Source organism: Hoplias malabaricus, chromosome 3 (genome assembly GCF_029633855.1).
Source record: "Hoplias malabaricus isolate fHopMal1 chromosome 3, fHopMal1.hap1, whole genome shotgun sequence".
NCBI classification, from domain to species: Eukaryota; Metazoa; Chordata; class Actinopteri; order Characiformes; family Erythrinidae; genus Hoplias; species Hoplias malabaricus.
In genome coordinates this window covers 16,360,112-16,387,426 of record NC_089802.1, presented here as the reverse complement: position 1 = coordinate 16,387,426, position 27,315 = coordinate 16,360,112, and the positions used below count along the sequence as shown (strand labels likewise).

General features: G+C 38.0%; 1 protein-coding gene across 1 annotated transcript in view; it reads right to left on the bottom strand.

Annotated features, from left to right (window-relative positions):
* Positions 1–27,315, bottom strand: part of myo1d (myosin 1D) — a 90,708-nt gene that overhangs the window by 15,913 nt on the left and 47,480 nt on the right. The window contains exons 15-21 of the mRNA XM_066664645.1: positions 27,105–27,271; positions 25,125–25,332; positions 11,185–11,408; positions 8,532–8,670; positions 8,276–8,380; positions 6,190–6,303; positions 2,725–2,879 (exon numbers count right to left, since the gene is read on the bottom strand). Of these exons, the coding sequence (XP_066520742.1) occupies positions 2,725–2,879; positions 6,190–6,303; positions 8,276–8,380; positions 8,532–8,670; positions 11,185–11,408; positions 25,125–25,332; positions 27,105–27,271 (1,112 nt within the window). The remainder of the gene's footprint in view (positions 1–2,724; positions 2,880–6,189; positions 6,304–8,275; positions 8,381–8,531; positions 8,671–11,184; positions 11,409–25,124; positions 25,333–27,104; positions 27,272–27,315) is intronic.

Genomic DNA, 27,315 nt, shown 5'->3' with positions numbered 1-27,315 from the left:
ATAATATAAAACAAATAAGAAATATAAGATCATTTTTTTCTATAAAGTAGTAGGAGTGAGTTTGAAGAACGATATTTACTTCAGATTCTCCTTGATTGCATGAATTTGTTAAATCAACAACACATTATTTAAAATCATTATTTATTAACCACTAAAACTAGGTGTTGGATAATAATCTCAAATAATACAGACTGCCACGAAGAGAGATTTGAAATAAAATATCATGCAATATCACACACTGGAATAAATGTTATTTGGTTTTATTCCAATGTTGGGCGTTATTTCAAAAATAAAATATAAAAAAAAATCAGTGTATTAGACAGAGGTAGGGCCAGTGGCTGATTCTCCAGTGGGGATGGGCTTAATGGGCTGAGTGTGTTATTGTAGTTGGTGAAGGAGAGATAAAGGTAAAGTCTACATCTACAGGGAGCTGCATACAGACTCAGAGCTGGGACATTCTTCTTAGCACATGGATTATCATCACTGACGAATGAATCCATAGAGAGAAGAACAGAGCTGGTCCTGAAATCAACGATGTTAAGGGTGTTTTCAGAACTGGAAAGGACATGAATCCATGGCAGGTCAAACTGGAACTTTGCTTAAAATTGAATAGCACTCAGCACCAATAGCTCTGAACAGTAATGTAACGTAGTTGTGCAGTGTAGGAGATAAGACTTTATTGACACTTTGATATTTAGTTGAATTTGTTCAGGTTCAAATATATTAAACTGCATTCCTGCAGCTTGCTGACACTGAAACATCCAGCTATTGATGCTAATTCTAGGTTATTTTTTCATTTCAGATGTGTGAAGAAAAAAAAAAATGTACATCTGGATGTGTGAAGTATCCACAACATAACTGAGTCCACATGGTGATAATTTAGGGAGAATATTGTATTCATTTTTATATTGGGATACCCACCATGCCTAGTGTAAGAGCAACCCAGGATGGAGAGTATGAATAAACAGATTTGCGTGATCAAAAGGATGAGCACGTTTACATGAGTACTCCTCACGCAGTCGAAGGTACTATCTGCAGTGTGACATTCTAAAAGTGCTGCTCTAGTAATTTTGCAGGAGTGACGAGAAGGACAATGAGTTTTTTGCTGGTGTGTTTCCAGGCACAGTTAAACACTGCTTTGTGTGTGTGTGTTTAATCACACACATCTCTGTCTCTCTGTCCTAAAGAGACCAAAGAGGCCAGAGAGTGTCCTCATTTCCTATCCTGCTGACCACTTCACTGACAGCATGGCTTAACATCAGTCTGAATGACAATTCAGACACACTCACACACACACACACACACACACACAGCAGACAGACACACATCAACTCAGATTACTCTGAATGTCTGGCCAATCCTCTATCTGCAAGAGAATCGAAGAAAAAAATAGAACACCCTCCTCCACATGCTGCCTCAGTTGAACTCTTCTATAATCACTCTCCTCCAAATTCTCTCAAAAGAAGCTTGCAGCGTTTCTAGTGTATCTGTGTGAACCACATTTAAAGTGATTCTCTGCAGTTTGTTGCATAATAAGCAGACTCTGGGAATAAAAGACACAGTTTTGTTTTAAGATGTTTCTAGCTGCTGAATGACTTCTTTTGGCCTTCTAGGGTCACTCTATGTGAAGCTAGATGTCTTATTGTGGGATAAGATTTACCATAATACTTCCAAAATCAGTTCTTTAGAGCAATGTAAAGATTGCTAGGTACTTAACACGGCCAAGAAAAGGAAAGGAATCTGACTGTACGGAAGTGCATATATGTGGATTAGAATGCAACTGGCAGAATCCTGACAGTGAGGCCAGCTTAACGCACTGAATGTATCAGACTCTCTTGTGGGCAGAGCATCTGTGGCTGAGACTACTCCTAGACAAACAAGACTTTACTTCACATCTCCTTCTGCTCTGATATTTCTCCTGAGAATACACACCTAGAGTTAAAATCTCACAAGGGTCAAAAAAGTTCCTTTTAAAATAGTTACTTTAGAATAAAACTATGCTTATGAAGGTTTAGAAATTGTTTAAAATCCGTTTAGTAATTATTAAGAAATATGTTTTGCATTAATAACCAGTTATAACAGAGAGGGCAACAGTGAGCTGGTGTTTGCCAAACAGTGAACCACATCCGTCTACAGTTAAACCTCAGATCGTGCTAAATACTGATCTCACTTTGTTTTATCATGTGTTAATACATTTAAGCATTTACCCAACAAGTTTAATAAATTGATAAAACATGATAATGTGGTTTACATTAAACTGTGAAATGACTAAATTCACCTTCTCAGGTCTGAGATTATTTTTTACCTTGACATTTACTGTGAGTTATATGACACTTTCAATATTAGACAAAATAAGAGGTCACTGTTGCCCTTTCTATCTCTGTATTACAAGTGATTATTAATTACATTTACTGTGTTTACAACATAATGAATAACTGTGTAATCAACATGTTTTCATGCCATTTACAAACCTTTTTATATGTAGTCTTATTTTAAAGTGGTACTAAATAGTTTATGTTTATGACCACTAGAACTCTTCTTTTTACTTGTTTGCAAACCCCAAAGACACTAAATATCATGATACATATGGTTTATGTTGACAATGAGTTCCAGTTTTGTATTGTTATAATTTTTCCACATCATCCACTCTTAATGTCACCCTAAAAGATGACCCGTTTCTCCTGGTGAGCCCAATGTCCAGTGTGTAGTGGTTGGAGCAAATACCTTTTGAAGTGGCTGAGAAGCGTGCCCACCAGCTCTCCAATGCGGCTCTCCCCTGCAGGCACCATGCCTTGCAGGCACACAATTAGATCCCTACTGTCCTTAGTGTGGAAAACCACCAGCTGGTCCTTCCCTGGGGATACACTCACTCCGGTCACCTGGGAAAGACAGAGAAGAAGGGGGGCGAAATTAGAAAACTGTATAAACACAAAAACATAGACACATTTCAGCCTGGTATAGTGAGCTCTACTCTCATTAGCAGTGTAAATCTCTCTAAACCACCTGAAATATTCACCAGGATAATTTAGAATTAGGGGATTTTTATTTTGACCAAAGAACATAATCCCATAACTCATGGTATAATACTGTGATCAGTTCTAAGAATCCATATAACGTCTTGATGCATTTTTACTCCATTTAGCTCCTAAATATAATTTTGTTTTGTATATTCTTTATTTGCAACCATTTGAATTTTTTTTTAAATTATTATTATTTTTAAGGTTTGATTTTACAAGTTCTGTTAGTATACACCTCTAGTTTCAATGATGCTCTTAGACCACACCCCAAATCAACAGACAAACAGGGTGATAATAAGGCTAATTATACACCTCTGAATTCATGTTTGATGATACATTATTAGGGCAAACTATTCTAGTGGGTAAGGAAGTGCTCTGTGATGTGTAACCTCAAGGGGAAATGTTAAGCGACAAGTAAAAGCTTAAGCCCTATAAGCCATTTAGAAGTCTAAGAAATAGGCTATTTGGCAAAAAGCATAGTATAGTTCTTTATGAATAATTTCTTACATGTGGCTCACTGAAACAAATTCTTTTGAAAATTTTGATTCAGGTTCATATTCCTATCTTTCAACCCACGCATAATAAACTGTGTATATTGCTAGACCACCATTTTAGTTGCTGTCAGACAAAACCTTGTTGAAAAGCTTATGATGAATGGATTCACCATTTCAAAAAAAACTTACTCTCACTCTCTAAGTTGAGATGGTTGCTCCAAAAGTAACATCTAAAAGAATAATCTCCAGCTTTTGTCCAGGGTGTGCTAGGCTTCAGTGAAATACAGTCATACAAAAACGCAGATGACACTCGCTGTGGTTAAATGGGAACCAAATAGGACACTCATTACTGGCCTAGGAATATGACAAGCTTAACAATTTGAAGAAAATATAAAGGGGAAATGAGCAGTGAGCAGTGGGAGTGCTGACCAGACCAGACTATTCTGGTCCAGGACTGGCAGTAAATTGCCATGGCAATAGGAATCCGTCACCCTCTCTCTCCTTCTCTGCTCTATTCTTGAGGGACTGTGTTACATAACCACTGAGTCCTTCTCTGTGTGTGTGTGTGTGTATGTGTTTTCTTATATTTTTGTGATCATGAAGGCTCAGCATATCTGCCCACATAAAAATGTCTCATTCTACCTTTTACAACTATAACAAGATGTGATTTATGATTACAGTTCATGATTGCAACAGTCTGATGTCAGAGTTTATGAAAGGCGGCACGTGTAATTTATGTAATGATATCAGATACAGATTTTGTTCTGTATTAAGGTTTGTTCTGAATTAAACAACCTAAAAAATGTTCATATTCCATGTTCAGCAAAGGCTTTTTAACAAACGTTTACTTATTTTAATGAAGAATCTAATGCTGTGTAAATTTATAATTATTAATTATGTTACTTTTTTTATACTTTATTTTTCTTTAATTTCCATATGTGGGTGCTGTGAACAATAATCACCACACATTGTAATCTCTCATAAAATAATATACATTCCATTATTATTATTATTAATATTATTATTATATCTATAGTTATTCTTACATAAATGACGTTGGAAGATGAAAAAAATAAGGGAGAAAGAAGAAAGTGTGAGAGAGAGAAGAAAGACAAAGAAGGATGAAGAAGCCAGAGTGAAGCATGAGCAGAAGGAGCACACGGAGGAGGCAGATTTGTGCACATGCCTGAACGATACCAGACGTCAGCTGATCTCTCCTCCCGCCCCGTCGCCATGACAACCTCATCTCCTGGGATGTTGGCATGACAACAGTGGAGCGCGGAGGAAGGATGGAGAGGGAGGACCGCAGTTGAGGAGCAGGGTGGAATGTTGTTTTTTTTTTTTCATGTGTGTGGGGGGGGTTGGGGTGTGTGTATCGCTGGATTATCAAGATCTTTTTTAATATCCCTATGTTTTTTTTTTTTTTTTTTTCAGGGCATGCTCAACCACTTAATAATACAATACCAACACTGGGATGGAAAAGGCTTTTGCTGTTGGATAAATCCATGCTACTGTGTTTATATCACTAGAAAGAAGCCCATTCCTTATTGGAATAATAAATTAACAGGGGTTTAACTGAGCAAGGGATTTTACTTATTCTAGTACCATTAAATATTCTCCTCCCTCTAACTCTTGATTTGTAAATGGCAAATACACATGATTAATACTGTATCTTCATATCATCATGCCAAGACGATGCTATCATTTAAACATTTTGAATGTAAAGTCTAAAGAAAAAAGTTGTGTAAAAATGTGGAATTGATGTTTGATAAAAACATTCAGCTTCATTTTGTAATATAAAAACACAGTCCCTAAAATTGGAAAATACCTTAGTTGAGACAAATCGGTAAAGAAAGGCGGTAAAAAACAAATAAACAAAAAAATGCATAGCGTATCCTTTAGTCAGTGACTGAGAATTTTAACAAATATCCAACCTATTTTCGAAGTTTAGTGTTCGAAAGCAAATCTTACATTTATCATGATTTTTTTTTCCAAATCAACGTTTATGCTACTTCTCTTCCTGCTCTGGCTGGTATTCTCGCAAGATTCTCTAGAGGACAGAAGGTCGACTACACAGCCTGTAGACATTCTCCCTTTGTGCTATGAACTGGAGCCAAGCCCCCCTTCCCTCAGCCCTGTATTCCAGACCTCTGCTAGCAACATGGCCCCAGGCCCACTGTAGCCTTTGCACACACTACAGATGGATCAGGACTGTAGGTTACTCTCCTCTCCATTTCCTACCTGCTACTGTCGACAATAAAGCGCTCTTCTGCAGATTATGCTTTCTGAATTCCAAAATGGGAAAATGAAATCGCTGCTGCAGGAAGGTCAACTTCCCAGCTTTAAGCCCATTTAGTGCTCACTAATCCAGGAGACAGGGGAAGGGCTCGACCTGAGCAAGAACATCAGTTTAATGTCATGCAGAGCTTAGCTACGGCCTTAAATGGAAACCTTGGATAATTTAAAATTTACCAAGGGGTGCCAGATAGAAGACATTCCTAAAGGAATTAATATGAGCTATTAATATGCACTGGATAACATGCTCTCTTTCTCTCTCTCTCTGTTGGATCAAACCTAGCATCTCCAAAATATTTTTTAGTAAGAATGTGTGTGCTAACATTAACATTTAAAATGGTAAAGTTAGTGAAACTGGTATTACATAGACAGTAGATACTTACATTATACAGTGGAATGCTCTTCATTGGCTTGTACTGTTTCAGTGGGTCCATCTTATAGAGGTGGCGATCAGTGATTAGCAATGTTCGGTTCTCTGCCTTATTGAATCGGTTGATCTATAGAAGTCAAATGAACAGCAGTTTAAAAATGTACTAAAACAGATAAAAGCAAGAATACATTTGAACAGGCCTTCACACAACCAATGTGATTCATTATATCATTTATGTGGACGTTAGTAAGTTAATGTATATATATATATATATATATATATATATATATATATATATATATATATATATATATATTTTTTTTTTTTTTTTTGTTACAGGTATAATTGATAATTTTTCAACTCCAGTAGAAATCATGTTTCGACAACAAAGGTGCAATGCTACTGCTTTGTTATTTTTGCAAATTTTCACAGGTGACATGAACTCACTCAAACAATCACATGATGTCATTCTGCTCATTCGTTCATTTTTGCTGCTGGTTCAAAAAAATTGTGTACCAATTGATGTGTATATATTTAAGAAACAAACAAACATAACCCTGAAATAGAGCTAGGCATTCATTCTCTGTAACCACTTATCTATTTCATGGTCGTGGTGGGTTCGGAGTCCACCTGGAATCATTGTGCATAAGGCATGAACACACCCTGGAGGGGGCACCAGTCCTTCACAGGATGACACACACACACACACACACCCACGGACACTTTTGAGGTGCTAATCCACCAGCCAGTGTGTGTTTTTAGATTGTGGGAGGAAACCCACGCAGACACAGGGAGAACACACCATACTCCTCACAGACAGTCACCCAGAGCAGGACTCAAATCTACCTGTGTGACTCTGACACTACCTGCTGCGCCACAGGGCCACCCCTAAGGGCAATATGATAATGTTTTATCACTATCAAAATAAATGTTACTGTGATTAACAATATATTTCTTACCATTAATATCCCACCAGTGCTTAACTAAATGCATGTTGTGTAATTCAAGGGCGTAGAATTAGCATGGATGGAAGTGACATGTCCCCACCAATATCTAGCGATTATTGAATTGTTCCCACCAATAATCTGACTGAATTAGCGATTATTGAATTATTCCCAATAATACCCCCCCCCCCCCCCCCACCCAAACTGTCAACGTCTCATTAACCTGGACGTGAAGAAAGGGTTAAATTCACATTCTCTACTTGAGTCCTACCTCCCTGTAATACATATGGCCAGTGTGATTGGCTGTGCCTTTCACGTGAGACTTTGTAGCTATGTTTTGTTGTTAGCAGCGGCAAAACTGGAAGGAAAACTTTCCAGTCCTATGCAAGACTCAGGTGCAACGTGTGTTGATGATGGCAGCAAAAAAGAAGGAGGACATAAGGAACTATTTTTCAAAGAAACATGTAAGTCACTTAAAGTCAAGTTCGCAAATGAAATTAGTCTATTATAATAATGATATGATAGACTTTGTTGAACAACATACAGCAGGCTAAAATCGTCTGTCGCTATGAACAACATGGTTTGGAAATTAACTGAAATTCTCTACGGCAGAGAAAAATGCAGCTTTGTGTAAGGATATTATTAACCTACAGAGGCTGTTAAGTTGACATGTCTAATGTTAGAATTTTGGTGACACACAATTACTTTTCATTCTAATGGTACTGATGTGTACATTGGGTTATTTTTTTTGAGACATAACTAAAGACAGATTAAAGATAGAACGGTAGGTTCATAGGCCACCCACCAATGTCAAGAGCAAACGTACGCCCTTGCAATTGCATGTTTACTTAAAAAAAAAAAATAGTAATTATTCCTGTTCAACTAGATTTTTAGTGGCATGGTAAATAATCACTGTACTTATAATTTTGATATTTTTAAATGTGCCAATGCAGATGTAGCACATTTTGTCAAAACAAATATATGAATATATTCATATAATTTATCATAAACATTGTGCTATATTTTTAACACATAACCCCTTTTTGTTCAAACATTACACATTATATTACAATTTATATATGTTGCTTTCTGTGAGTAAAATTGATATAATATATGACATATGGATACCAGTTTCACAAGAAATACATGTTATACCTTGCGAACATTGCAGGAGAAGAGGACTCTCATGAACTTATCTTTCCTCTGCAGATCACTGGATACCAGAGTGAATGACGAAGCTGTCTCAGGAGTGTCCCTCTTCTGAAATCACACGCATGGTGCAGAACAAAAACAATATAAAGACAATGCACAGGGATCTTATTTTCAGAAAAACATGGCTCAGTTCAATATTCCATTTGCAGTTTTTTGCTATTACATTCCTTGATATATTGGTTGTGCCCTTCATACTGACCAGGTAATTGCCCTCCCAGGCTCTCTGCAGGCCGAGGTCTGACCTTTGACCCTTCAGGCACTCCAGAGTGGCCACTTTAGCCCTGACCTGTAACATCTCCTCTGGAGAGAGGCCTTTAATGAGTGTCCAAGCCCACCACCTATAACACACCATCACATACACACAGAAACAGCACCCCCAAGGAACATATTACATTGCACTGTAAACATCTGCTGTAATTCTACTGTAAATAACAGTTAATGTTTTTACAATAAAACACTGATTCATTTAATTATAGTACATTGTTGTGTTTTGGCTACAGATTTGTGAAGGTTATATCACTTCTCAACTGTATACTGTATCATTTAAAATCAGTTCATATAAAATTAACTACCACTGAATTCCCTGAATTAAGTAGAATTGTTTTAAATCACACAGCACTAAAAAATCAAATGTATTAGTGCTGCGCATTATACCGGTTTTGCACTGAAAACTGGTTTTTATTTTTGTTATGATACGAAGCCTAATCGTGTCTGGAACACAGCATGGCGATAAATTGTTTCACTGGGGACGTTTTTCAGTGATGCACTGCTAAACATGCATGGAACGGGGCAAAAGTATTAGTGGAGTTTTTGAGCACAGTGAAAATGGACAGGGGCAGTTCTTAGCCAGAAGTTGTACCAGATATTGAAATAGAAGATGATGACCAAGAAGAACATTTGCCGAAAAAAAGGAGCCGTGTCTGTTGTCTGGAGGTACTTTGGGTTTAAAAGGTCGGACATGGCCCAAACTAAAGTATCAATTGTATTATTGCTGGGAGTTGCACATTGTTGCTATTTATGATTATTGTTATTATTTATTTGTTTAAGTATTGTTATTTAATAAAGATATCTTGGACTTCTTCAGTGCAATATAACCATTAACGAGCAGCCCTGGCTACTTTATATGTAAACACCTCTTATTTATTTAAATACATGTTGTAAATTAATAAAAGGGAAATTTTCTAAAACAAACAAACAAACAAACAAAAAGCTGGTGAGAGATTGATAACATTAACAGAGTGTAGCTGGTTTACATAAGTTGTCAAAATTATCCTATAGTTTTGAAGTTGTCTTAAAAAATGTGTTAAGGTTCAACATTTTCACTGCAACAGTCATGCCATATGATTTCTTCACTAATTTGTGTCACTCTCTGAAAACTGATTATGACCGTGGGGCCATGCAAACCTATCTTACATGTAATATTAAAGTGGAAATGTTTTTTTTTTTGTACTAGGTAAAATTCTCTTGACAGGGGAGTATTCTCTTGACGTTCGCCTCCCAGCACTGGGATCTTGGGTTCAAGTCCCATCTGTGTGGAGTTTCCCTGTTCTCCCCGTGTTTGCGTGGGTTTCCTCCGGGGTCTAATAACTGTCCTGGTGTGTGAGTGAATGAGTGTGTATGTGAATGAATGTCTGATTGTGTGAGTGAATGTGTGTGTGCCCAGATATGGATTGGTGAAATCCTAGTGCCCGATGCAGTCCTCGAGGTGGACGGTCGTTTCTGGTCGACAGTACGCTGTGCGCGTTTGCTGCCGCTTCTCGCCAGTGTGTGTGGATTGAGCGTTTTGAGCAGTGTGGATTGTAAAGCGTCCTTGGGTATCTAGAAAGGCGCTATATAAGTGTAATGATAGATAGATAGGGTACTCTTTACCACTCTACTGCAGAAATTGTTCTCACAATCAATGCAGTTAACACGTCATGCATGGGAAAAAAAACCCTGTCAAATACAATGAAACCGATACAATTAAATTAAATTTAAAAAAATACCGTGATATAGAATTTTGGTCATACCGCCCAGCACTAAGTGTATACTGAAAATTATGAAATTAGCTGTAAGAATTTAGACATATCAAATAAATGTGTGTATCTCTGGTGGTATATTTTCAAGAGATGAAATTAGTAAATGGGTAGTTTAGTGTTGTGGGTGGAAATACTATCACAGTATCTACAGAGTGTACTGTAGTATATAAATGTGTCTCTGATGGTGTATATAATAATAATAATAATAATACATTTTTATTTGAAAGTGCCTTTCAAGAGACCCAAGGACACTGTACAATAAATAAATAAAAAACTAGCTAAAACTGCTGTAAAACTGCAGACTGCAATACTATACATTTACAAGATGGTACTGGCAAATTACTCAAAAATTTTGAAAATATTTTTACAATGTAGCTTCAAATGGATCTTCCATTAGATGTCTTTCCAGAATTGTGTTCTGAAGACCTGTTTTGTATCACTTAACCTTGATATACTTTCAGGTTTATTAAAAATTAATCATACATTTGAGTGAATGTATACCTTTGACATTTAAGCATTAAAACCTGATACGTATTTAAAGACCCAGTAAGTGAAATAGGCTTGAGGCAAATTACCTCAGAACAATAGCCGTGACTAATGTGGAGGATGATATGTGACATCATTGAGAGTCAAGCTTACACCAGGCCAGACCTTGTCAAGAAAAACATGCGTCACAGAGCTGTCCAGATACTCATTAGCACAGACATCTCTAATGTAGGAGTTCACTGTGAATGAGTGTCTGTTAACTCTTCTTCACGTCAGAGCTTTGATTCTCATTCTGCCTAATGTAAGTGCATATGTGTGTGTGAGAGAGAGAGAGAGAGAAAGACTAACCTGTTGTAAATGTTCCTCAGTGCCTCTTCAAACCTGCGCAGAACTTTTGGAGGTGTGGGCCACTTCACATGTTTGCCATGGTCCTTCATTGTGCGCACATTTTTGAAGCGTCGGTTCACCTCACGGATGTAGGATTTGACCTTGTAGCGCCGGTATGCTCTCAGGATGATAAGTGCAGCCCGCATCCGGCGGTAACGCATCCTTGCAATTGTGCCCCGCCACACCTGCAACAGAGGGAAAATGGAAAAGAGGAATATAAAAATGTTTGGGGGGTGAAATAAACAAAAAAACTCTAAACATCTGATAGTAACACTACAGTTTTGCTACAGTCCTTTACATCATAGTACCAGTCAACATTAGCTACAAGGCTTTTTACTGTAGTTAATGTGCTTTTTAGCAAAGCTGTGGTCTCTTATATTCACTAGTTATACTAAAGTCCCAGTAACTATAGTAACACATTAGTGTTACTATAGTTTGCTATAGGGCTACTAACTATGGAATAATGACTCCATTTATTATTACCTATAGGACTTAGAGTGGCTTTTTTAATCCAAACTTAATGCCACCAAATTCTCATTGGAATGGTCTAATATGTTATTAGCAGAGGTTATTACTGAAGCAAATAAGGATAAACTACATTCTGACACCTTTAATATCAGAAGAAATGCTGGTCATATAAAGCATGATGTGGGCCAATTTGATTTATGCATAAAGCTAAAGATTTACATTATAATCATCCTACACTTGAACCTAGTCACCATGGCAATATACTACAGCCACATCTCCTAGAGTGAATAAGTGTACACTGCTCATTGAGAAACACACCCTGATCTGCGACACTCAAAGTGCAGTTCAAAGGGTGTAATCCCCGTCTTAGACATTAATAATAGAAGATAATGGATCTCCAGGGAGCTGTTTGAGCTGCTCAGCTCTCAGTAAAGCTAGTGCCATATGTTCCCTTCACTTTACACTGACTCATGCAGTGACTGGATGGAAATTGGTTTATGTCTGGTAAATACTATAATGCAGTCAATGTGTGCTTATGTGTGCTTCAGGACATAGATGTCATGCTCTGCTCTGTGCACCTAACTGAAGACATAAAGGCATATTTACACATTTCCTACTCTATGAAAGGTAAATATTGATATCGGAGCGTTAAACCCTGCATTAACATATGCTGTTCATGCTGAGCTAGGTTGGTTTTAAATGCCTTAAATATCTTGTCCTCTGTCCAATGTTTCACTCACGTGTTTTCAATTAATAACATTTTCAGCATGTAAACATGACGGTGAGAGATGTAAGATGCAAGGTGTAACAAGAGATTCCCATAATGATATTTAAATTATAAGAGAAAATCTTCAAATTATCTCTTGACATTTAAGGATAAAAACCATGTGATCTGGCTCTCGCTGATGACACATTGTTTGCAAGTTTTACCATCTGTGCCTCTCAGAGTCAGTGTCTAACCTGAACTGATCTGGAGCACAGATGTCATCACAGCCCTGCTGGTTGCAGTACTAGAGCTGACTGAACCCATCACTGCACTGGGTAAATATTGCAGAAAACAATAAGAAATTGCAGGAAAAAACATAACCTTATCTTAGTCAGCACAATATATAACCTGTGACCAAATCAACATCGATATTGTCCTATTCACAATCCTCTCAAGCGGTCATAATATCTTATTGATAAAATATTATATTGCAGCTGCAATAACAATAATATCAAAGATAATATTATAATTACACTAGTATCATATTATAAATCCTGTTTCCAGAAATGTTAGGATTTTTGCGAATATGATAACAAAAATATCTGATTTGTTCATTTTCTATATTTAACTGACAACAGTGCTAAGAAACGTTTTCTAAAGTTGTCACTGACTAACTGGATTCATTCATTCATTATTCATTCATTCACTGTCCACAACTGCTTATTCAATTCAGGGTCGCTGTGGGTCCGTGGGAATCATTGGGCGCAAGGTGGGAACACACCCTGGAAGGGGCAGCAGTCCTTCGCAGGGCAACACATGTTATGTTCCCTAACTGAAGGTACCACAGTGACAGCAAAAGGTATGACCAGAGTGACAGTTTTTTGAGAGTGTAGCCCTAGAGATAAACATCTGTCCTCGGACTGCAAAGCGTATACTATTTGTTTTCGAGCTCTGTAATGAGAATAAAGTGACTGAAAAAGATTGCAAACAACACTGCAACCTCTCTCTCCATGCCTCACCATATGCATCCGCCACACTCTGTCCCACTGGAGGACCATGAGTCACGACTGAAACACTACGCCATCCACACTGCAACACAGTCACAGAACCTCATCTCCAACTCTGACACTGCTGTCATAATATTTCCTGCTTCAGACCTCATACACCATGATGCCTCATATCACGACAAATGAAAAAAAAAAATTGCAGCAGGACACAGGGCCAAATAAGTCACAAAACAACACTCCACAGTGAGTGCAGAGAGGCTGGATAGAATCCGCTGCCAACTGTTCATTCACAGTTGGCCAACTGATGGAGCTGGAGATGTTTAAACAGGGAGTCAGCCAGACGGCAGTGCTTATTGTTAGCTAGGAAGGTGAAGGGAGATGACCCCCAGGGGACTGTGTGTAAATCAGAGCAACAGTGTATCCCCTCCCCTCCAATAAGCCAATGTGATCGCTATTTCAACACAATGCTGCATCTCCTCCCTGCTTCTCTGCTCCAAATTTACAGCCTCATCAAATCCAGAGTAAGGAAACCCTCATGGCACCAAACGTGTGACAGATTGCAGTTCAAATTGGCTCAGATTGGCCCTTTGTAATGCATGGAAATCTGGTTTGTTTGCATATTTGGTCATTATTTTTTCATTCCAGAAACAGTGCTACATACCTTATCTGTAGGAAAAATATATAGATAACCGAGGTGTCTGGCAGAACGGGATTAATTTTGTGCAACTGCAGCAAGCCAAGTCATTAATGTTTATCATTTCAAATGTTAAATGGTTTGTGCTGGGTCTGCAGACTGGCACAACTGTTGAACTATTGCCATTATCAACAGGAGATTGCAAGTTCAATGCAGAGGTGAAGAGGGGAGATGAGCATAAGTAACCTTGCTCATGTCAGATAGGATGACCCTTTCTTTCCCAATCACTCAGCATGATGCTAGCTAACATTTCCACCGCATGGTATCTACACTAATCTATTTGACTTCACTTGTTGTTTTGCATTTCCATCAGGCAAATTTAGTACATGGTACTGGGAACACCATTTCCACACTTAAAGCACGACACCTTTCACATGTACAGTAATAACAATAGAACAAATTTTTTAATTATGAGTGTAACAACTCAAATGTGCAATACTCTTACTGCTGTATACAGTATATCCGTATTTATTATTATAGATGTGTACATATTGTAAAAATTCCTTTTGTGTTAAATTTTTATTAGAGTGTTTATTCTTTTACAACTGGCTGCTACTGTAATAATTGCAATTTCCCCCTGGGATCAATAAAGTATTTCTGATTCTGATTCTGATTCTGATTTATAGACTAATACTTTTAGTACCTGCTCACTCGTGGTTCCAAGCAAACATGAAGCGTGATGTGTAAACTTTGCAGGCTGCTGATTTGCCACTTGTAAAATTTCCACAATACAGTAGCGATCAAGTTAGTTTTTATCTGACTCAAACTGAGAATTATGCTGTGGTCTTTTGAAGCAGCAAACGTTCTTCAGATTGGTGGCTGATGAAAGAAGCCCATTAGCAATGGACAGTGCAACTGAAAACACTCTACTGATCTGTCTGAATTGATGTTCAAAAGTTGTATTCGGTCCGACATAACAACAGAACAACACACAAATGACGAGTAAATATTACTTAATTTTACTGCTGCCATTGTTGTGGTTTCTAAAGCTTGCTGTTCCCTTTTGTGTTTTGTGACAACATAATCTATTAACAAACATATCTGGGCAGTTGCTGTTCACCTCCAAGCATGTTAAGCTGTCCAGTGATTTTGCATTTAAAAGGCTGAACTTAAAAGACTGATTTTTAAATGTCAGATTATCAACTATAAACATATTAAACAATATTCAGTGAAGTATTTATTCAGTTTATGCTACAAAATGCAATTTTTTAAAAATCCAGTAAACCCAGTATGATTTCTACCCATTTTAAATTTTGGCAAATGATTTGTATATTTACAAAATGCAGTGTCAGGAAATAATTACATCACTTTCAAGAAATAGCTGTCAAACAAAACACGAAACAAACAAAAAAAATATACCTGTATCCATAAAACAATAACTTCATTCATTATAATTCATTATCTGTTACCCCTTATCCAGTTCAGGGTCGTGGTGGGTCAGGAGCCTAACCAGAATCATTGGGGGCAAGGCAGGAACACATCCTGGAGGGGTCGCCAGTCCTTCAAAGGGCAACACACACACACACACCCCCCTACGGACACATTTTGAGTCACCAATCCATCTACCAGTGTGTTTTTGGACTGTGGGAGGAAACCGGAGCAACCAGAGGAAACCCACACGGACACGGGGAGAACATACCAACTCCTCACAGGCAGTCACCCGGAGAGGGACTTGAACCCACAACCTCCAGGTCCCTGGAGCTGTGACACTACCTACTGCGCCACCGTGCTGCCACAATATATCTTAGTAATATAAATTGAAATATTGATGCAGTATACAACACTGGATATTTTTAAATGTCGAAAAATAATAATCCTCAACGACCCAAAACACAACATCAGCACTGATCTTCTTTAACACAGTGATAGGAAACACTGCAGTATTTGGAAAGTTCTATTTCCACACACTGGTGATTTTGTTTATTACCAAAAAGTATAGGTACATTTCCGTCAGTTGTCACAATGGGAACAAAGCCCTAACCTCTGAATGTATTATTGACAAATATAGGTTGAACCAATATTTATCAAACAATAGAAACAAACCGTTTTAAATGGTCAGAAATATTTGAATAACTAATATTTTGTTATGAGTGAGTAAAGCCTTTGTGAGTGGCAACAGCCTGCACTGTGAATAAAGAATAATAGCCAAAAACATAGCATACTTCTCAGAAGTTAATTAAAATGAAACCAAATCATGAAAGGAGATTTTATTCTTTGTTGGACAGCAATGGTATAGCCCATTGGGATGTGTGGTGTTTTGTTGTGTTTGCATCAGGTGCCAAAAGACAATTACAGATGAGTGAGAGAATGTGAGCTGACTTGTCATTAATCAAGCTGTGGTGCAATCACCCTCACCAATCAGGAGTCAAATTCAAGTGCACAAATCCTGCATGTGCCAGTCCTCAGGGGGAATATCTGCGGTTCTCCACAACACACTCGGTACAAGGGCACTGGGCAGATAACATCACATTTGGTGTGAGAGCGTGACATGGTTTAGCACAAGCGTGGCACATCTTGACCGCAAGAAGTCACCAGGGACCGGTCCAGGGGAGGAGGGAATGAGACACAAGCATTTCCATAAATCAATACCGCAGCCCTGATGAGCTACCTACCAGTGTGAAGGAGGCTTCCATCTTTACTGTGACCTCTACCAGACTGCTGGAGAGAGAGAGAGAGAGCAAGCGCGTGAGAGAGTGTGTGTGTGTGTGTGTGTGTGTGTGTGTGTGTGTGTGTGTGTGTGTGTGTGGAGAGAGGGGCTGTCGTTCCTTTACTGCAACAGCAGGGTTTCTGACGCAGCTGTCACTGCCTCCAATGCCTCCTCTACACACTTCTCTCTCTCTCAACCCATAATTAGTACTTAGTCACATAACTATATTAAGCCTTGGACTTATTCATGTTGCCTATGTATTTTGATAAATGTTGAAATGCTAACCACTAATCATATCTGACTAAGAAACACTTTGATCTCTAAAGTCCTACTAGTGGCCAAAATATGTATTTCTGCAGCACTGCATTCAAATGAATAAACAGCTGCTGAAGCGAGAGGATATTTCACACACAAATAACAACATACCTGTTTTACTCAATCTTACATGTTTAGATCTTATTGTTTCCTGTTTTTACACCACATGTGTTATCTGTTACTCTGCATAGTAATATGTCAATATACTGTATGCTGAGTAACAAAATGTTTTCCTTAATTGAACACAGTGGTACTTATTCTTCAAAATTCACTCAAAAATATTTGACTATTCTCTGCCTCATTCATAGATTTTTCATATGAGTATATGGAGAGCAGTTGATGAATCAGTAAGTGAAATGACTTGCCAGCCCATAATGCCTCTATTACACATCTTTTACATCAAGCACACCTCCACTAATGCAGATAGTTTGATAGTTTAGTAGTAAGCCAAAGAAAAGAAATACCTGGAATCATTGGGCAAAAGGCAGGAACATATCCTGGAGAGGGCGCCAGTAATTCCCAGGGCACCACATACTCACACATTCACTCAAACACTCACACCCATGGACACTTTTGAGTCGGCAATCCACCTACCAATATGAAATAATTAATTGTTTTTTTTATATATCATTTCCGAATTAAATTTTTACTAAAATGTAATTTTTGTTCTTAATATTATTATTGGCTATTACATTGATATTTTTGATTATTAAACTGCAAATTAAGAATTTAAACTTAAAATGTTTTATTATGCTTTTATCTACTTGTGCTCATATTTTCACAGAGAAAATACACTGTGTTCTCACAATAAGAGTAAATGCAAGCATGAAAGCCACCTGCAAAACTTAAGCTCTAAACCTTTGGATTTACAAGGTACTGTGGGAAATGTAGTGCTTTAAATTTTTTGCTATGGTAAATATTCTTGTTTGTCTCCTATCCCTCTTCCTTCTCCTCTCTCACTCTCTCTCTGAAGCATGCAGAGAGTCTCATACACTTGTTTCTAATGTCTCTTTATGCTTTATCTCTCACTGTTCTCAAGTTTCTAATGCTTGGAAATAATATGTATTTCACAGATATTCTGGATTTTAACACCTTATTATGAACTTATGAACTCATGGTGGACTGGACGAGGATGAGGTGTAAGTATTTGTGCGTGTGTGTGTGTGTGTGTGTCTGTTCACTTCCAGATCTGGGAATACAGGGTCCAAATCACTTCTTAACACACTATAGGCTGTATTAACTACCTCAGGGGGTCTATACGGCACTAGTATCAATACACAATAAAAAAAAATCATTTAGGCCTAATTGGTTTAACAATTTAACAAATCATGCTAGAGAAAAATGTTAATAGTTTTGAATAAAAAAAACAAAAACAAATTAAATTGAGATTGCAAATATCTAACACCACAAGAGGAATCTACAAAAAACAAACAAACAACCAAAAAAACCTTGCATATCTTTATGCTGGCGACTTTGAGAAGCCATTTCTGAAAGGTCTGTATTTCACTGCTTCAAGATTGAGGACAGTTCTTTTCTATTCCACTCTTGAACAGTGATGGCCTGCTCTGGGAAATTACAGCCATACATCAAACATGTGCTTAAATGTCATGAAAGCCTCTAGTTTGACATGACAAGTTAAAATTGAAGGATCAGGAGATGCAAGTCCCAGGTGACTGTCAGCCTGTATGAGACACTGTAAAAGTACATGTTCTAGTTGTCAGAGAAATCCATCACAGCAACCCAGAAAAGATGTAGGAGAAAAGTGCTCAGGAGAAAAGAGAGCCACACTGGTCTTCAGTCAAATTATGGTCATTATGTTCAGAGGTACAACACAACATAACTCACCACACAATATGGTACAAAGTAGGGTTAAATACTATGGACATCATACCAAATCGCAATTAGTGTACTGTGATATAGCATTTAAAGATATCAAAATAAAAAAAAAAAAGCTGTGGTGAGTTGGTTTAAGCTCAGACTGTTTTGGTTTTTACTACTAAAATGAAGGAAAAGTTATTTACATTATTCAATGCACACGAGAAAAAGTATCAAGTTACATCATGATCCCTAAACAAGCAGTATATGCTACCTAAAGAAGATCCTCCATGTGGTGCCAGTCTTTTTAAAAATAGGTTTAATACTGAACCCCTGATACATCCAGGCCATTAGGTGGAAGTATAAACACGATACATGAAGAAGAAAAAGCATCATTGGAGAGAATGACTTATTACTCCTTTAATACAAATAGTGATGCCTTGACACACACAAAACAATAACAAACTGACAGTTTTGAATGCTGGTCAGGATGTCTATCAGCACTGCAAAGACCGATATTGGGATGACAAATACAATCGGGTGCCCTATTTTACCCAAATTAAACAGCATACGATTCATTATAACTGCTTATGGCAATGCTGCTCAGGCATACCTCTTTCAATTACGGCAAAAAGATATTAATTGTAGGATACAGCTTTAAATTAAAGTTACGCAATATGAGAGAATATGTACTGACATTATTTGTGTCTGTGAAAATACTGACAAAATTACACCAATAATTTCCAACTTTCTGGTCATGACGTCACTGGGAAGCAATCTCTCGATGATAGGACAACACCTATAGATGGTTATGTCACTTGGGGCATCTGCTCTAACAACAGCAATAAAGGCTAAACTGAAAAATTTGAACATAAATCACCATCATCTCTAAAATAACAAAAACTTAAAAATAAATATTGCTTAAAATAATAAATATTGACTGAATGAGGCCTAAATGGAATGAATGAGAGAATGACTGTTTACAGGATGAGTTAACAAATTTGGAAATCATTTTTTTTTTTTTTGCCTTTTTGGGCTTTATGGCAAACTGCAAGTTGAGTTGCATAAAAAGCATGCGACTGAGTGTGAACCTATAAAAAATGTATTTAAAAAAGGAAACCTATGAATAATGCAGAGGATCTATGTTTGTGTTTAGCAGCAGCTAATCCGCTTTGCTGTGTATTGCCTCCGTTCAGAGCCATGTGTAATGTGCAGCGGCTGATGAAGTGAAGCTGGTCCTTGAGCTCTGATGCTGTCTAAACTGCTGCTGAGAGCCAAATCCAGAGCAGAGGAGCTGGCAGGAGCCAGACAGAGAGATGCAGAGTGTTATGGGGCCCTAAGGGAAAGGAGGAGAATAGGAAGAGGACAGGACGCCTTGAACAGCAGCATGAAATGAGAAGTGTGAAGGAGGCAGTGAAGCGAGAAGGATGTGGACTGAGCTGGGGAGGTGAGACTCTGGGCAAAATAAATAAATAAATAAATAAATGGTTGAGTGTTAAACCCCTGCTCCCTCATTTCTTTTCACTCAGCCCCCAGCAGTTCCACTTGGTTAAAGAGCTGAAAGACGATGACAGATAAACACGTCCCGAGGCGTGTCCTTAAAGCTGAGGAGAGGGAGTGGACCATGGAATCTCAATGAATTTCAATGCTATTATGCAAAGAAATATACTGTGCAATAATTATCCAGTCCAGCTGAGAAAATTGTTTAAAGCTATTTATGTGAGTGGTAAAGTAAGTGCTGAAAGAGGAATAGCTTTTATATCACAAATAAAATCTGCAAATTGCAAGAGCTTCATTTTTATAATAGCCTGTGTCAAATTAAGCTTTTAAGTGAGTAAATTAAACCCAATAACAGCTCTCAAATGGCCTGTAGATGAGTCCAATGACCAGTCACAAGTAAACACCCATAGGTTGTAACATCACAACCACTGTCCCCAGCTCCTTTGAAAAAAATAAAATAAAAATAATAAAACCAAACAAACACAACCAAAACAGCAGCTTGAATATAATTCACTTCTATGCCTTGCAGTTAAATTTGGTATTCTGTACTCCTTTCGCAAATCATTCAACCCTAAAAGTAAGTGTACTATTTTGAACACTGCCATTGTACCATGTCAATAAATAAAGAGCTATATTTATAGGCACTATTTGAGAGCACCAAATGGTATTTGTGTTATTATTATGTGTTCTGAGTTTCTGTTCTGTTAAGGACATTTGCAAATTAGTATGCTACCTATCTGCTGGCTATTGTTTCCCCTAGTCGACTAAATTACTAACAGCTTGTCTTGTTCTTACGTGTAACAAACATCTTGCTGAATATTTTTACTATTAGCATCAGCTGTAGATGCAAGTGATCATTGATTTAATCACGGTCTAACTGCTGTGACTGCTATTTTTTTTTTTAATGCAGCCTAGGAATACCGCAACAACATATAAATGTTTCACTATATCATTATAATAAATTCAGTTAAACACTGAAAAAAAAAATATAAAAAAAAACTATATATTGGGAGGTATATGTTTGGTTCCTTTTCACCACCACAACCCCTGAATTAACCGAACTCAGTAAAGAATTGATTAACTAAACCAAGGTATTGTGGACTATCTACAAATAGTGGGAAGCTATAAGAAGAGGATTGGAACATATAAGTGACACTGACATCAATATTTAATGTATATTCTAATGCATAAATAAATGCTTACTGAAGATATAGAGAACTTTCACAATAATTCCAATAAGCAAAGGGGGTGTAGGCAATAAGTAAAACACTGCTGTCCATCTACTAGTGGACATTTGATGCTTAGAAATTCTTTCATTTATTCAGGATTCGCTAGTACCTATACAGCATTTATTTATCGGAGTGAATATAATAATATATGAATATTACAGAAACACAAACATATCTCAGGCCATGTTTAGGTGTGAGAGGTATACACACAAAACTAGGCTACACTACTGTCTATTATTAGTCATAATGCAAATAAATAAATAAATAAATAAATAAATCCACTAGTACAGTTTGTAGTTGGCTATGGTTGCTAAGCAACATAACATTTAATAACTTATAGCATTTACACAGGGTTCAAATGTGTGCAGACATGTGTGTATATCTACAGTATTTCTTTGCTTTGAATGTAGCTCATTCTATCATATTACAGAACCAAAACCACCTAGTTTATAAATAGAACTTATTTTTAGAGTGTAGATGCCAGAAGAGAGGGGATTATTGGGGAAAGTGCTCTTGTTTGAGGGTCTCTATATTTATCAGAGGGAACGTATTGGGGGATGGGTGCCATGGCACAGATTCTGCCACTGCTGGCAGTGCTGGCATAAACCACCACAGCCTGCCAGGCGCTGATAAAGGGATTGTAGAATGTAAGATGATCTAAGGTTGGCAAAAGACAGACGGGGAAAAAAAAGACAGACAGAGGACAGAGACAACAAAGGGAAAGGTGATGAGGGACAACACACACGAAGAGGGAAAAATCACAGGGCTGCCTTAAGCTGGATCTTTGTTTCTATGTGTTTAGTAGTTCAGAACCTGTCACTCAGCTTAGACAGACACCACTGATATTAGCTGGGGAGAGACTGTCATAGCCTAGAGGTGAGCAGTGGGCTTAATAAAGTGACAACATCCCCCACCCAGTCCCAAATGGAAGCTTTTTCTCAGGGGAACAGGGGAAGACAGAGCAGTGTGAGGACAATATCTCTGTTCAGGAGCCCGCATCAATACAAAGGTCACTAAAAACATCTAAAATAGCGGAAGAGCACAGATTTAAACTCCTACGAGGCCAATATATGTGTCATAATGATATAAATGAGGATGCTAAGGCATGATTTCATAAGCAGACAGAAAAAAAACAGTGTCAGGTTATATTCAAAACACCTTGGTAAACACCACCTTCCCACAGGAAATGACTGAAATCACATAATAAATGCTGGCACTAGAGGTGTTTATGTAAGATACACACTAGGCTTCCTGTCTCATTTTGTCACACTGTCTGCTTTAATAATGAAGAGTCCACAAGAATGTCTGGTAATCAGGAATTTTAAGAATGGAACTAAACTGACATGGATCTGTTGGATTCCAATGACTCCCTTAACAGAAATGCATGCTTGTCATAATCCAGGCAGTATTTAGCAGTGCTAGAATTGGCCATACAGAATGTTAATAATAATAATAATAAATTGGCCTTAAGGGCTAGATGTACAGGTGTTTGAACACATTCTGTCTGAAATATTTTGAGAGATAAAAAAACAAAAAACAAAAAAACTTGCATATGAACTTATACACTAACACATTGAACATAAAAATAATAACACATTTATATAGTGCCTTTCACACACTCAAGGTCGGCATATCATACATCAATACATGCTGGGAGGGCGTGGGGGCGTACTGAACTCAATAGTCTCACGAGTTTCCCTTTGAAGAAAGACCACACAAAAAATATGTGGGGCTTTTGGAAGAATATATTCAGTATCCAACACTAAACAACTAGCATTTGTTCTCTCATTTGAGTTGTTTTTTACTAGCTCTTAAAATGCAGGACAAATTGCTAAATACATCTAAATGACCCCTGTTCTGACTGGTTTCCCTCTACTTCATCTCAGTCAAAATCAAAAGAGTTTCAAAGGCTCTAAATAACTTCTTCTTTAATGGGAGGGGATAACTGCTGCAGAATGAGAAGGTGGATTTTGTAAAATCTACTTAAAGCATTACATCTTCTTAATGAATGTACTGTTTTTTTTTAAAAAGTTGTGAAAGTTAGGCTACAGGAGATATGAGGTATTAAATTAAAAGCAGAAAATGAAGTATGGTACACGATAAAATGGTAGAATTCAACTCTTCAGCTACTTAAATAAACATAATTAATACTATTTAAGAAAATAAAGAGCCGCAGTATACACACCGCAGTAAAATATGTAAACAGTGAGTATTAATTGCTCAGTGTTTCCCTCCCATTGTGAAGTAGAATTTATGCACCATGCTGGGTGTGTTACCTTGTTGTGGTCACTGATGTGCTGCTGTGAGGACACTGTTGTGTTATTAAGTGACAGTGGTGTCAGTACTTTGCAAGGCCTGCAGTGCAGATGTGATAGTCCTGCATTTGGTCGGCCTCTGCAGCCTATTTTTCTCTGTAGGATTTTAATTTATTTTTTTTCTGTTTGTGTGTGTGTGTGTGTGTGGGAGGGCAGATGTATGTGGGCACATATGAAGATAATAGACACAAGCAGGACATAAAACTGACTTGGTTAAGCTCCTCACTTTTCACTGAAGTATTAAGTGAGGAATTTTTTCAATTCTTTTCAGGAATATATAAGTTTACACTAATGTATGTATGTATCTTTACACTTACATAGCGCCTTTCTAGACACCCTTTACAATCCACACTGCTCAGAACGCTCAATCCACACACACACTGGTGAGAAGCGGCAGCCAAACGCGCACAGCGTACTCTCGACCAGGAACGACCGTCCACCTGGAGGACTGCATCGGGCACTAGGGTTTAACCCAGGATAGAGCGCCAATCCATATCTGGGCTCACACATACAGACATTCATTCACACACCAGGACAGTTATTAGAGAAGCCAATTCACCTACCCTCCATGTTTTTGGACTGTGGGAGGAAACCGGAGACCCCGGAGGAAACCCACGCAGACACGGGGAGAACATGGAAACTCCACCCAGATGGGACTGGAACCCAAGATCCCAGCGCTGGGAGGCAACGTGCTAACCACTAAGCCACCGTGCCGTAATGTTGCAAAGAAGCACTAGAAATAAACAGACACTCGACTGATCCCTTTAAGTATCTCTCATATTGATAAAAAAAAAACCCTGTTCTTCATTTTTCTATCGCTGACCATCATCCATCCATCTATACATCCATTAATTTTCTGTAACCTCTTCATCCAGTACAGGGCCGGAGCCTACCCAGAATTCAAGGCAGGAACATCTATAAAATCTATATAACTTTGAACAGACAATCCACCTACCAACATGTGTTTTTTTGGAATGTGGGAAGAAACTGGAGCACCCGGACAAGACCCACACAGACACAGAGAGAACACATCTAACTCCTCACAGACAGTGCTGGGAGACAGGGCTTGAACAAAGGACCCGAGATCCTGGAGCTGTTTACTACATCATTTGAACACAGCAGCTGGAAACTTTTTAGGATGCATTTGTGAAAATCATTTCAAAGACATGTTTCCCCCAGGGTCATGTGTTGTCTGTGGTTCTCACCTTCTGCAGGAAGAGGACAATCCTCTGCACCATTTCTGCTCTCTGCTCCTCCAGGCTGAAGATGGTGCGAGGTGTGCGGATGAAGACTTTGGTCTTGCCGTAGGCCACATCGTGCTCAAAGCCGCAGCCCTGCAGCAGACGCTTCACTGCCTCTCTATCAGAGGGCAAGTCGTGGTTGGGCCAGGTGAATTCAGAAATCATTTTATACCTGAAATGGAAAAGGATTAATTATAGTAACACAGAATTATGCCACACATCAGGTTATTTAATGTTACATTACAAGCTTTAAAAATCCATAACTATAATCAACAGTGCCCACGTTAAGTTGAAAATGGAGTTACAGAGGGGGGGAAATGCATAATATTAAAGCATTTAAAGCTATTCATAATTACTAATCATGTAATAATCCAGTAGATTATGGCACTTTCAAATATTGTGATGTTTTAACAGGTAAGATGCACATGTAATTTTCTGAGTTTTGTAAACGTACATTACATAAGCTAAACCTAAGTGCCTCTGTGAGGTAAGAGTGCTTTTCTTTCATAACAGACTCTGCGTCCTCTCTCACAAAGTGGTACAGGCTAAGCTTGGTCACTAACAAGAACAAGGCCAGCGGGAAGCAGGGCAGCAGGAGTCCTAGTCTGTCTGTGTATAAAATCATGTTTTGTAAATTTTGACTCTTTGGAACATTTCCCACAGCCCCATTAGGCATTGTCATTGTCTAAGCAGGAGATTATATTCCATGCACGGTCATGGCCTTCACACAGAGTGGAAGCAATAAATAAATAAATAAATAAATATATAAAAAGTGATTTGGAAAGTGTGGTTAAGTCTTCCCTCTCAATTTGTCTAACCTCACTCACGGCTAGGAGGTCTTTATGCAACATGAGTGTCGCACAGAATCTGATCAACTCATCAGAGCCATGAGTGTGTGTGTGTGTGTGTGTGTGTGTGTGTGTGTGTGTATTAGATGTGGCTCATAATGAAAAAGTAGACTAGCTGTTGAGGAAGCTTTCCATATCACAATTGATGTCTTTGTTTACATTTTACTCATTTAATTGCACAGAAATAATTTTGAGAAATCAGTGAATTCCCTGTTAAAAAGACTCTATACCAAATAATGTAAGATTCAGAGTAACTAATAATAACTCTGAAACATTTATTTTATCTTCACATTTTTGCCAAATTTTCTCCTCAATTATTAGTCGTCCCCAATTCAATGAGCCAGCGTCTCCCTCACCCACAATGCCATCAGCCTCAGGAGAGGTAAACACAAGCTTCCTCCATGACACGTGGCCGACCCTCCATTTCTTTTCGAACTGCTGCTAATGCAAAGCCACTGGCCAACTTAATGCACAGAAGGGGCATGCTAACTAACTGCTAGCTAGCACCATGTGTTGGTGGAGGGTCCACTCTGCTCTCCTTGAGAGTGAGGCCAATTGTGCTCTCCCAGACTCCAACACTCAGATGGCTAGGGCAACCAAATCAAAATCTCCTGATTATAGAGCAAGCGCTTAGATTGCAGCACCACCAGGGAGGTGCCATCATTCTTCCACAACATGCATTATTTTAGCTACTTTTAGGATTGATTATTTGTACTAATCCCACTAATATCCTTTCAATATTCCAAGTGACAAACATAAATAATAATATAATCAAATGCATTAGTACAATCTAAACACCTGCCACATTTGTTCAAATAATAAAAAGTAATTAAATCTTTAAATTAACAGCTGTTAAGCATTAACTCATATTACTATTGGAGCTTTTTATAGCCTTTTATAAAGTGATTAGAGGTTTACCTGGTTATTAATAATGCCCTACTAGTCCATTAGCTTCTGTAGGAAAGATTTTAGGAATGATAACAGCAGTATGTTTCTGAAAACAATGACTTGTTCAAAATAAGGCAATGACATAATATTTATCTGATATTTTTTCTATGGATGTCGTCGATGGACCCTTTATGTACACAGAACTTACCTTTGTAAGAAGCGAGGGTAGGTCTGACGGTTAGCAAAGCCAGCACGCCGCACTCTGAGATTCTCCAGCAGACCCAGGTACTCCACCTGATGCTTACAGCGTTCATACTCAAACAGCAGTGGAGACTTCACGTCATTGGGTTTAATACAGCGTACATAGTATGGTTCCTGTACACAACAACAGAGTGAAAATGAGACTGGATTAAAAAAAA